This window comes from Lissotriton vulgaris, chromosome 4_1, assembly GCF_964263255.1.
Source record: "Lissotriton vulgaris chromosome 4_1, aLisVul1.2, whole genome shotgun sequence".
Lineage (NCBI taxonomy): Eukaryota > Metazoa > Chordata > Amphibia > Caudata > Salamandridae > Lissotriton > Lissotriton vulgaris.
In genome coordinates, this window is record NC_141691.1 from 252,231,742 (window position 1) to 252,244,644 (window position 12,903).

Sequence of the window (12,903 nt, forward strand, 5' to 3'; positions counted from 1 at the left end):
GATTCGTGGTCCAGAAGGTGCCAGAAACGGAGTGCGCAAGGTCGTATCAACTGCCAGATGCTCTACAAGTACCTGTTACCATAGGTCCTATAGTGTCAATCTACAACCCGGAGGGAGCCCAGCAGGAGGAACAGGCACGGTGGGACAGGGAAAGGGCAGAGATGGAAAGTAGGAATAATACGATCAATTCCCAAAGGCAGTTGCTAGGGCCAAGGAGTCGGAGTACCCCATTGGATCCAGTAACGGGTCCCTGGATAGAACAGGGGGGTCAGAGAGGACAGATGGATCTGAGGGGACCGAAACCAAAAACCTTTAAGGAATTAAGGGAGTATTTGAAAGAATGGGATGCTGCCGAAGAGACTCAGAATAAAAGAATAGAAACAGAAGCAGAATGGAGAGATCAAGATAACAGGATCCTCTCTCACTGCGGAGCTGGCGAAAGCAGCCCGGAGTGGGAGGGAGGGAGTCAAGGAAGCAAAGGAGATACTTGCCATACCATCAGTGGCAATAGACAATTGTGTGAAGACAAGAGTACAGGATGTGGGGGGATGCCTCGCCTCATCCTTAGTGAGGGAGAACGAAAGACGCAGGAGTACCGAAATAGTTTCAGGTGCACTCACCATGCCCCGGACGAAAATGTGCGACATTGGAGTCACGAGGGTATGGAGAGTCGCGAAAGGTCTCGCCATGCATCCAGTGATCACGGACGGGATCGCGGGAACATGGAGGACCGTGAAGGACCTTTCCGTTTATTGAGTGACACCAGACAGCAAGGGAATAGCAGTGATTTAGAACAGAACGGAGGATCCTATCTCGCATCTAGAGAGGCCGAGCTAAAAAGACAGAATACAGTGATGGGGAATAGAACATTGTTCCACCATACCCCAAGGGAAGATGGAAAAGCTTGGGACCTAGAGAGATGGGAACAAAGAGAAGCAAGAAGGACTCCTCATAACTCACCTGTGCCCAGACGTAGGACTCGTAGTGGGGGTGAGAGGGATGTAAACGAACCACCTAGGAGTGAGGTCCTGAGAGCTGAGATAAAAGCAAAACGGCTTGATGTAATGAGTTTAAAATCAGATTTGGATGAAATAATAGACGGCACATTGCCAATGGAAAGGATAGAGCTGTATGATCAGGATGAAATACTGTTTATATCTAAGGACGTTACTCGGAAAGCGAGGTCAGTTCATGAAAAATTATCTGAGTTGGCAGATAGGTATATGATAGACTTATCACAAACTAAAGCTTTACAGGGTAACCATAGGTTAAACTGCACGGATCAGGATCTAGATGAGCGTAGGACGATTGGGCTGAAAGTACACATAAAGGAACTGATCTCGAGTATCAGATTGTGGAGGAATTTGGATAAATGGGAGGAAAGATGGTCCAAGAGGGGATCCGTCAGAAGGAGTACACTTACGAGGTCCCCGGATGGAGAGCTAATGCGAATGGAAGCTTTCCCTTTGCGAGAAATCGCGAACGGAAGCTACGTGCATGTGCCCTGGAGTAGGGGGGATTTAGCGGCATTTACCAATTCTTTCCCAAAGTTAAGGGAGAACCCCGTCGAGTGGTACAAACAGGTAGAGAGGTTCGTGAAGATCTCTAAGGTGCTGTGGGTCGATTTAAACACCCTGTTTGATATCGTAGTACCCGGAGATTTGTGGACGGCATGCAAGCTTAGTGTCGAATGGCCCACTTGTGAACCAGATAGGGATGCCCGGACGAATGGTCCATCAGAGAGAGTCATGGAAAAGTACGAGAGGGCACGGCGAGCCACGATCATTGGCGGCTGGTGTGGGGGCAGTGACTGAGGTCCACACGGCGCTATACCCAACAATAAGCCGACCCGAAGTGCCCTGTCTAGGATTCCCAAGGGCCAGCGGCAGCCAAGTGACCCTACTACCTCTGCCACCATGACCAGGGGGGGTAACAACTCCACTAAGCAAGTCACCATCGATAAATTCACCGGGCCTAGTGGGGGCCCCGGGCCGTCAGGGGGTGGCCCGCCTGGAGGGGGGCCGGATAACGCGGCCCTTATGGCGGCCATAACCCAGTCACGAGACATGCTGGACGCCAAGATAGGGTCCGTTGGCGCAGATGTAACATTATTGCGCCAGGACCTGAGGAACGCAGTGGCGCGGATCACGGAGGCAGAATCCAGGGTGTCAGTGGTGGAGGACGATGTGAGTAACCTTAAAAAGAGGATGGAGGCGATGGAATCGGCGCAGCGGATTACGGCGCTCCGTGTGGAGGATGCAGAAGGGCGGGCGCGCCGCAACAACCTCCGCTTCCTTGGATTTCCAGAGAGCTGTGGGAAGGGTGGCATGGAACAGTTCCTTACACAGTGGCTAGAATCATGGATGCCCCCGGGGACGCTGTCTGCATGCTTCATTATTGAAAGGGCGCACCGTGCCCTGACACAGAAACCACCTGAGGGTGAGCGACCTAGGGCGGTGATCGCACGGCTGTTGAACTACCATGACAGGGACGCCATCTTGAGGGAAGCTAGAAATAAAGAAACCCTCTTATGTGAAAATCAGAAGATCTTGATCTTCCCTGACTACATCAAACTCGTCCAACAGCAGCGCCACTCCTTCATGGCAGCCAAGGCGAAGTTGAGGGGCCTTAACACTGCCCCCACACCACCCTGAGTGAGGGGAGTGTCCCACGCTCCTGGAAGAGGGCGATGGTGATCCCCCTCCTGAAAAAGCCAGGTCTTGACGCCGAGGTCTTGGCTAATTATAGGCCAATTTCACTTCTTCCGGCTTTGGCCAAGATCACCGAGAAACATGTTCATGGCGTCTTGTCTAACTTCTTGGAGACTAACAATCTGCTCCACCCATCCCAATCCGGTTTCCGTCCGAACTTCAGCACGGAAACGGCGCTGGTGGAGGTCTCTGAAATCATCAGGGAGACCTTGGATGGGGGTGGCAAGGCCATGCTAGTCATGTTGGACCTGTCGGCGGCTTTCGACACCGTCCCCCATAAGGCGCTGCTCGCCAGGCTCTATGACATCGGCCTACGGGGGACGGTGCTCAGATGGTTTACATCTTTCCTGGAGGGCCGCCGCCAGACGGTCTGGGTATCCCAGAGCTCAGCCGAGATGCCGCCTTTGGGTGTTGGGGTTCCACAGGGCTCTGTGTTGAGCCCGACATTATTCAACATCTTTATGTCCCCTCTGGCGGCTATGGTGGAGGCCTACGGAGCCCAGATCGTGTCCTACGCCGATGACACACAACTCCTCTTCACTTGTGAAAAAGATCAGACATTTGATGGGGAGAGAATCCGGGACTGCTTGGACAGGGTCTTCAGCTGGTTCCAGCTCAATTGTCTGAAGGCCAACTCCAGCAAGTCGGAGGTTCTTTTCTTTGGCTGTGCCTCCGATCCCGAGTGGCGGCAGTGGTGGCCAGCTGCCATGTGTCCTCCGGCACAATCATCCTTGGTTGCCAAGAACTTGGGTGTCAAGCTCGACAATCAACTTTCTCTGAGAGCGCACATCCTTGGCCTGTCCGGCACCTGCTTCGGTATCCTCAAAATGCTCCGCAAGTTTCTTCCCCTATTGTCTGCGGAGCACAGACGGATTACGGTGCAGGCGCTCATCGGATCTAGGCTTGATTATGCCAATGCCCTTTTTCTAGGCCTTCCGGATTACTTAGTCCAGCGTCTGCAGGTGGCACAGAACTCGGCAGCCCGGGCAATCTTCGGTCTGCATAGACGGGCACGGGCTTCTGTGCTATTGCAGTCACTCCACTGGCTGCCAATTCGGAAACGGATTGTTTTCAAAGCTATGACCCTGATGCACAAGGCTCTTTTTGGCTCAGGCGCTGGCTATTTGAAAAAAAGACTAGCTTTCTACCGCCCGGCCCGCTCACTGCGTTCTGAATCCCTCTTCACTGCTGTGGTTCCACGCGTGAGGAAGGCTCGCACTGGGGGGCGCTCTTTTAGCTTCAAGGCTTCCCAGATGTGGAATTCGCTCCCTTTGGCACTGCGTAGTACCCCAAACCTGCTTCATTTTAGGAAGAATTTGAAGACATGGCTTTTTAACTCTTCTGTTTAGGTGGTTTTCTTTCTTTCTTTTCTATTGGGGTCTCTTTTTATCTGTTATGTTGATCAAACACTGCAAGTTGCCTGTGGAAAGCGCCGGGACACTCTTTCCGAGTAGCCGAGCGCTATAAAAATGCAATCTAACATAACATAACATAACATAAGCTACAGTATTCCCTGCTGTATCCGGCGCGCTTGAGAGTGATCTTCCAATCACGGACACTATTCTTTGATACGCCGGAAGACTTGTTCAGGTGGACCGATGAAACGGTACAGGTCAGACCGAATCCGCAACCAGGGCTCAATCCGGGCTCCCCTGAGGGCTCGCCTCGGCCACAGCGAGACCGATCGTCTAGACATGGCCGAACCAAACGCTCCAAATCACGCAAGCGAGCGGCCTCGGCCGATGGCACGCAACACACTGCTAGAACCGAGGACTCCGAACAATCTAGCACAGATCATTGAAGTCTCCGGGGCCTCGGCTCCCTATTCTGCTACTAATGCTGCGAATCCCAGATGGACGCACCTGGTCGCCTGAGACCTGCTGGATTGCTGGCTGTATCGCGGCCTTGTAACAGTACTGCTACTGTCTACTGAGAGTGGATGAGACTGTGGGGGGGGGGTTCGGGGACTGCATAATGGTGGCTGCCACTCTCCCGTTGTGAGAGGGACACTGAGGGGAGGGGGTGAGTTCACTGTTCCTTTTTGGGATGTTGGGATCCATTGGTATGAGTGGGCCTGAGCCCGCTGTTTCGGTCTCGGGACTGCTCATACCGCGACAGATACTTCATAGTTCATTGAGGTATAGGGTGGGGGGAGGCGGGAGACGGGCGGTCAGGGTTGTGGCTGCTGAGTTGGGGTTTGGGACTGTTGGGGACTGTGGGGCCGGGGGGTTGGTGATGTTCTCTGGGGTAGATAGTACAGTGCATGTGTGTGTTGCAATAATGATTCATGTGGCGCGTGGTGGGTGGCGCTGGAGTGGGGGGCTTATGTGGTGGACTCCGAAAGACTATGGCTGATTCGATTCATCGGACTCCTGAGGACTCTATGCGAGTGGTTACGTGGAATGTCAGGGGGTTGCTAGACAAAATCAAGCGTGGGGCAGTTTTGCGATGGGGTAAGAGAGCAGCGGCAGATGTGTTATTGCTCCAAGAAACTCATATGATGGGCACGAAGGCACTGGGCCTGCAGAGGTTTGGTTACCAACAAGTTTTCCATGCCGGGTTTACTCGGGGATCCAGGGGAGTGGCCATATTGATACACCGTAGGATAACATATGTCCATGAGAAACAATGGATAGATCCACAGGGTCGCTACTTGTTTGTGAAAGGCAAGGTGGGCACGGAACCTATAGTGTTTGGGAGTGTGTACGCCCCCCCCCCCTGCAATGGGCCCTGGCTGAGAGGCTGTTCTCTGTGTGGGACGATATATCCGAGTCGATGGCAGTAATTGGGGGAGATTGGAATGACGTAATGGATGTGTGTATGGATCGCCGGAGGCGCCTGGAAACGGCTGAATCTCCTTCCCCTTCCCTTCCACCCACTAGACTGCATGCAATGAGTGAGGGGCTGGGCTGGGTGGATGCTTGGCGACATATGCATCCTGCGACCCGTGAATATACCTATTTATCGGCGGTACATGGATCATTCTCGCGCATAGATTGTGTGTTTTTACCTCGTGAATGCCTGAGTAGGGTGAAGAGCGCGGCCATTTTGCCGAGAGGCCTATCCGACCATTCCCCAGTCTCAGTTAACGTAGACCTCATGCGGACACGGCAGCCATTCCGGTGGAGGATGTCCTCGTGGCATCTGCTACAGCCAGCCTATACTAAACATTTGCGAGAAACCATAGATCACTACTGGCGGGAGAACCTGATAGAGGGGGCGGACGTGGAGGTGGTATGGGAGGCGATGAAGCCTACCGTGCGTGGTGTGGATATCGCGTGGTGCTCGGAGGCCCGTAGGCGGCGCCGGGAACAAACTGCAGTGGCGGCTGAGCGAGTGGCGACCCTAGAACAGGAACGCCGCGAGGGTGGAGATGAGATCGGGCTCAGGCTGCTTTTACAAGCACAGCAATCGTACGCGTCCCTCTTGATGGACGAAGCCAGACAGGCGTGGCTGGCCACCAGAAGTAGGGTGTATCAGTGGGGGGACAAGTCGTGCTCCATGCTCCACCGCTTGTGCCAACACAACTTTCAACCCCTTGTGCTGCCGGGCATTATAGACGGTAATGGGGAGGTCCTGACTGACCCTAGCGAGTTGGCAGCGAGCTTCGCCTCATACTTTGAAGCCCAATACGCCTCTTGTGACCGATTGCCTGAGGGTGACTTAGACCGGTTTTTCGCGGACTTACCGCCCATACGGGTATCAGACGAGACCAAGGAGATCCTAGATGCACCCCTCACAGCGGAAGAGCTGGGAGACGCTCTGGGGCAGCTCAATGCGGGTAAGGCTCCTGGCCCTAATGGCTACCCGTGTGAATTTTTCAAGAAATTTCACGTACAGCTAGGGCCACACTATCGCCGAGTTCTTGAGGTGGCGAGGACGCGGGGCACGTTGCCCCCCGATTGGCGCCATGCCGAAATAGTAGTATTTCAGAAGCCTGGCAGGCCCCCGGGCAGCCATGACTCGTACAGACCTATTTCCCTCATCAACATAGAGGCCAAAATATTGGCCAAGGCCCTAGCGAACCGCCTGGCTCCGTATATTACAGACCTAGTTCACTCTGATCAGGCAGGCTTCATGCCCCGCAGGGCAACACGACACAATATTAGACGGGCACAGGCGGCACTAGACGCTGTTGGAGCCGTGGGGGACCAAGCGGCACTGCTATTGGCCGATATCAACAAGGCTTTTGATTCGGTCAGCTGGTCGTACCTGTTTACACTGCTATCGTGGCTCAACCTGGGCCCGGTTTTTCGGTCCTATATCGAACTGCTTTATACGGACATCACGGCATCAGTGCGAGTCGCCGGGGCGGTGTCAGAGAAGTTCCGCATTGGCCGGGGGACTAGGCAGGGGTGCCCTCTTTCCCCCTATCTTTTTGCCTTAGCAATGGAACCCCTAGCGGCCAGAGTTCGCAGGGATGCGTTGATACGGGGCTTTGAATGGAATACCACACTATCGGATAAAATTGCATTATACGCGGACGATGTCCTCTTCTTCCTCACCGATTTACAGCACTCCGGCCCACGTGTCCTGGAGGTCATGCAACTCTTTGGGGAGGTGTCGGGTCTCTACCTCAACGTCCGTAAATCCACCCTATGGGTACTACAGGGGGACATGGTGACGGATCCCTGGGCTTCGGAACTGCAAATGGCCACAGTTGGTCTGAAATACCTCGGGGTGTTCCTCTCGAACTCAGTAGACACGGCCTGGGAACGTAACCTCTTGCCCGTCTGGGAGCGGGTCCAGACGGATATTAAAACTTGGTCCAGAATGCCTCTTTCAATTTTTGGCAGGTCGGCTATCTTTAAGATGGTTGCACTGCCGCGCCTACTCTACCAACTACAGAACCATCCGTATCCTATCCCACCCCAATGGTTTCGGCGGGTCGACTCAGTACTGGGCCGCTTCCTTTGGGCTGGCGGTGCCGCCAGGGTAGCGCTGCGCACCTGCTTTCTGTCCACGTACTGTGGGGGCCTAGCCACCTCGGATATACGGTCATACTACCAGGCCGCTCATCTCCTTGTTCTAAATGAATGGTGGTATGGTGACGGTGGAGATCCGGCATACGCCCTAGAACGTGCATTAATGGGGGATAACTCGCTCCACACCATCCTATACTCACCCCGGCTACGTCGGCCATTGCCGAGAGTCACTAAACTTGTATTTGGGATATGGCGGCAAGCCCTGCGCCGCATGGGTTGGTGGGGTAGGCTGACCGCGGAAACGCCGTTATGGCGCAACGGTTTACTACCGGAACTTTCTAAGTTATCAGGCTTCGATGGCTGGGACTCAATAGGCATTTCGCAGCTCGGCCATGTGATGTCCGGGACGACTCTCAAGTCCTTTCAGGCTCTTAGTGCTGAATTTGGTATGCCCCAATCTCAATTTTATCGCTATTTACAACTTCGACATGCATTGACGCCCAGTATAACTAATCTTGACTCGCTCCCAGAGTTCAGCCCGATTGAGGCGAAGGTGTTCATGGGCGACCTTGGAGACAAAAAAGTATCGCGCATTTACCAGACCATGGTCATACATTGCTCTTCCACTCTTCTTCGGCTGAAGGCGAACTGGGAGGCCGATATAGGACCGCTGGATGAGGATGACTGGCGGGAGGCATTAGAATCCCCGAGGGGGGCGGCTATAGCAATACGGTTTCGCCTCATACAGTTCAAGATTTTACACAGGGCTTATTATACTCGAGAGCGTCTGTGGAGAGCGGGCCTGATTGAGTCCCCGGAGTGTCTGAGTTGTGGGGCGGAGGTGGGTACATTGCTCCACACGGTGTGGTCGTGCTCAAAACTAGTTGGCTTTTGGAGGGGTGTATGGGGCTGTCTGTCGGAGGTGTTGGGCTGGACCCTTCCCCGTACCCACCGCCTGGGCCTACTGCACATCCTAGAAGGGGTTGGTGGTAACACCTATAAGCGTCACCTGCTCCTCCTGGGGCTGATGGTAGCCAAAAGAGACATGGCCCGAGCATAGAAGGAGGTGAGGCCCCCCCCCCCTGACTGCGTGGAAGGCAGGCTTAGATTTTTGTATGGGTCTGGAGAGGCCAATCTTTGAGGCACGGGGATGCCCTCGTAAACATTTCAAGATATGGAAGAGGTGGGCGGACTACAGAGGTTTGACACTAGATCCCCCGGAGGACCCGGAGGAGGACCTATAGCCCAGTCTACTCCTGAGAAGCCCACTCCCACACACACACTTGATGCGCCAAGAGTTTCCATACATATGGCTCCCACACACATGCATGGGGTTAGGAAGGGTTGAGGGAGGGTTCAGGGAGTTGGGTGGGTAGATTCTGGAAAAGATGAAGATGGGGTTGAGGTTTTCGTGTACCATTGGTTCTGCTGGTTCATTGCTTTGACGCTCAGATTTATTCTGCAAATGTAACTACAATGCCTGGTGGTATCGTCCTGATTGTGGGATGCCACTTTCATTCATATGCTCATCTTTATCAATAAAATTGTTGTGAAAAGTACGAGAGGGTAATTGCATGGTTAAAAGAGAAGGTGCCGTTGCAGGACATAGACTGGGTTAAGATAGATCGAACAACTCAGGAACCTAAAGAGACCGTTCACGAGTTCTATGAGAGATTGCTGAAAGCATTCAAACAGTACAGTGGATTGGACGTGATGGATCCTAAAGACATAGGACAGTTTGTGTCAAAGTTTGTCCTGGGATTGCGACCAGACATAAGCTTAATGATTCAACAGCATTTGATTTGTTGGCAAAACAAACCTTTAGATGAAATCCTGAGGTATGCGAGGTACTGTAGCGATGAAATAGATTCAAAGGCAAAGAAACTTAAGGAGAAGCTGATGTTGGTGCAGATGCAGTCAGCTGGAAAGGGTGGACAGCGGCAACAGGGAACAGGAACCCTAGGGAAGAAACAGAATAATCAAAGCAGAGATGAGGAAGAAAAACCGAGACCTAGGGTAGATATCGCGACACTGAAAAAGACAACGAGGTGCCATCAGTGTAACGAGGTAGGACACTGGAGACGCGAGTGTCCCTATAATGTCGAGACGGGGGAATTAGAACAGGAGGAGGATGAGGTTCAAACCAGCATGGTAAAGGGAACAGCAGTCCCGAAGGGAAAGTTTATCAAAGGGGGGACTCAGACTCCTCGAGCCCCGTTCCCTCAACCGCCTCGGATTACAAATGGAGGGAAAACCTATAGACAACTGCCACTGTTCGTAGGAGGAGAAGAATGCTACTACGTTGATCCTCTTACGGGGCAACGAGTGAATAGGGAAGAAGACTGTACCCTAGGAGCAGCCCTGGAGGTAGACCAGAGAGGACCATACGTAGAGGCTGAGGTGGCTGGATGTCCTACGACCTTTTTGGTGGATACGGGGGCCACTCGATCCACTTTGAGATCGGCGGTAGTCCCAGGTCTGCCAATGTCGGGAGAGACGATTCAGGTGGTAGGAGTCGCAAATAGGAGAATGACGAATCCTCTGACAGAACCAGTGTCAGTGAAGATAGGAAATTACAGTGATGAACATCAGTTTGTGATTTGTGATTCTAGCCCTGTATGTCTGCTAGGAAGAGATCTGTTGTGTAAATTAAATTGCACAATATATTGCACACCTGAAGGAGTAGAAGTGCAGACTAACGATGATGATGCCGATTTTAACTTTGTAAACTCGCAGGAATGCGTGGAACTATATCCTACCTTAACGGTGGAGGAACTTCCACAGGACTTGAAGGAGACAGTGTCAGCTGAGGTGTGGGATTTTACTGGAGAGGAAATAGGACTGATCAAAGGGGTAGAACCGGTAAAGATCATGGTAAAACCCAATGCCGAGTATCCAAGAACACCACAATATAAGTTGACACCGGAGACAATAGCAGGAATAAAGCCTATGATCGAATTCATGATTAGACAGGGAATACTGAAGGAGATCGTGGGAAGTCCATGTAACTCCCTGATTATGGGTTTGCAGAAGCCTAGTGGGAAATACAGAATAGTGCAGGACCTTCGAAAGATTAATAATATCGTTGTTTCATGTTGTCCAGTGGTACCGAATCCATCAGTAATATTGTTTCAGATACCGTTCCAAGCTGAATGGTTCACAGTGATAGATTTGTGCCAGCCTTTCTTTTCAATACCTCTAGATGAGGAAAGCCAGTATCTGTTTGCTTTTAAGCTGGAAAATCGCGTTTTAACATGGTGTCGTATTCCCCAGGGGTATACAGAAAGCCCATCGATTTTTAACCAGCTGCTGAAGAAAAATCTTGAAAGTCTAGTACTGCCCATGAATTCGGTTCTGGTCCAGTACATAGACGACCTTCTAGTGGCGTCAGAAACTGAGGAAGCTTGCAAAGTAGACACCATCACCTTACTAAATCACTTGGCCGAGAACGGACACAAGGTGTCTCCAAGTAAATTGCAGTATTGTCTGACCGAAGTGCAATACTTGGGCCACAGGATTGAAAAGGGAAAACGGAAGGTGTCTCCAGACAGAATAGAGGCGATCATGAAAATGAACGCGCCTAAAACACAAAGAGAAGTCAGGATGTTTCTAGGCATGGTTGGTTATTGTCGGCAGTGGATAGCAAACTTTTCACTGAAGGCAAAACCTTTGCAAAAACTGACGCACAAGGGGGTGAGTGATCCGGTACCATGGGACAAAGATTGTTTGATGGCATTTTTGCAGCTGAGGGAGGACTTGTGTCGTGCCCCGGCTTTGGGAATGCCTGATTACGAAAAACCATTCTTGCTTTACTGCTGCGAAAGGGAAGGTTGTGCTTTAGCAGTTTTGGCCCAGATACACGGAAATGCGCGTAGACCAGTTGCGTATTTTTCGGCTACATTAGATCCAGTAGCCGCAGCGTTGCCCGGATGTCTCAAATCCGTTGCTGCAACGGGTGTCAGCATTGAAAGGTGCGAAAATGTGGTGATGGGACATCAGTTAGTGGTGTACGTACCGCATTCTGTGGAATTGTTAATGACCAGGACCAAGACTCAGCATTTGACGAATAGCAGGCTCACACGCTATGAGCAAGTCATATTGGCTGCTGAGAATGTGACCCTAAAGAGATGCTCTGTCTTGAATCCTGCTACTTTGATGCCACTTCCAAATGATATTGATGATGAAATCTGTACAGATCATGACTGCCTTGATGTGACTGAACTATGCACCAAACCAAGACCAGATATCGTAGATGAGCCATTGACTGACCCTGATGAAATATTCTTTGTTGATGGTTCATGCGTAAGAGACGATATTGGTCAGCTGAGAGCAGCATATGCAGTTTGTACAATTACCAGAGTTGTGGAAGCCGCCTACCTGGAAGGAGTACATTCCGCTCAGGTAGCTGAAATCATTGCTTTGACCCGTGCCTGTTTGGCAGGCAACAAAATTTGAGTCACCATATACACCGATAGCCAGTATGGTTTCGGGGTAGTTCACGACTACGGGCAGTTGTGGTCTCAAAGAGGTTACATGACCTCCTCGGGTTCTCCTATTAGGAATGGAGAATTCGTGAGATTATTGTTAGAAGCGTTACAAGGTCCAGAAGCTATAGCGGTTGTCAAATGCGCCGCGCACACAAAGAATACAGATTTTGTGTCACAGGGAAACCGATACGCAGACGAAGTTGCACGTTATTGTGCGGAACAGGGGTATTCTCACACCAATGTAGAGGTGGGGGGAATACAAGAAAGAACTGAATTGACTATGTTGTTAGACACTGTAGACACGTGGGACGAATTGAAGTGTGTCCAGGAAAATGCACCAGATGTCGATAAAAAAGCATGGGAAACAGCTGGGTGTACCAAAAGTGAGATGAATTTTTGGATTTCTGCAGATGGGAGAGCAGTTTTACCAAACGAACTTGTTAGTCCAATGGCAAGGAGATTGCATGGACCAGCACACATAGGTAGAGATGCCATGGTGAGGGTATTCAGACAAACGTGGTACAATCCGAAGTTTAGAGTAGCGGCAGAAGCAGTATGTCAGCGTTGTGCAATCTGTCAGCAACTAAACATAGGGAAAAGAACACCAGTCACATTGAGTCACATAGGGAGGTCTGGGGGGCCTTTCAATAGAATGCAGCTGGATTTTATTGAAATGCCCAAGTGCAATCGACTCAGATACGTCTTAGTGATTGTCTGTATATTTTCCAGATGGGTTGAAGCTTACCCTACACGTAGATGCGATACACTTACAGTAGCAAA

General features: G+C 51.4%; 1 protein-coding gene across 1 annotated transcript; it reads left to right on the plus strand.

The window, feature by feature from the left end:
- Nucleotides 1-528: 528 nt before the first annotated feature.
- Nucleotides 529-9,622, plus strand: LOC147718640 (uncharacterized). The gene is made up of 2 exons (XM_086966754.1): nucleotides 529-1,756; nucleotides 9,194-9,622. The coding sequence occupies exons 1-2, from the start codon at nucleotides 549-551 to the stop codon at nucleotides 9,204-9,206; spliced, it is 1,221 nt and encodes a 406-aa protein (XP_086822880.1). The 5' UTR covers nucleotides 529-548; the 3' UTR covers nucleotides 9,207-9,622.
- Nucleotides 9,623-12,903: the final 3,281 nt, after the last annotated feature.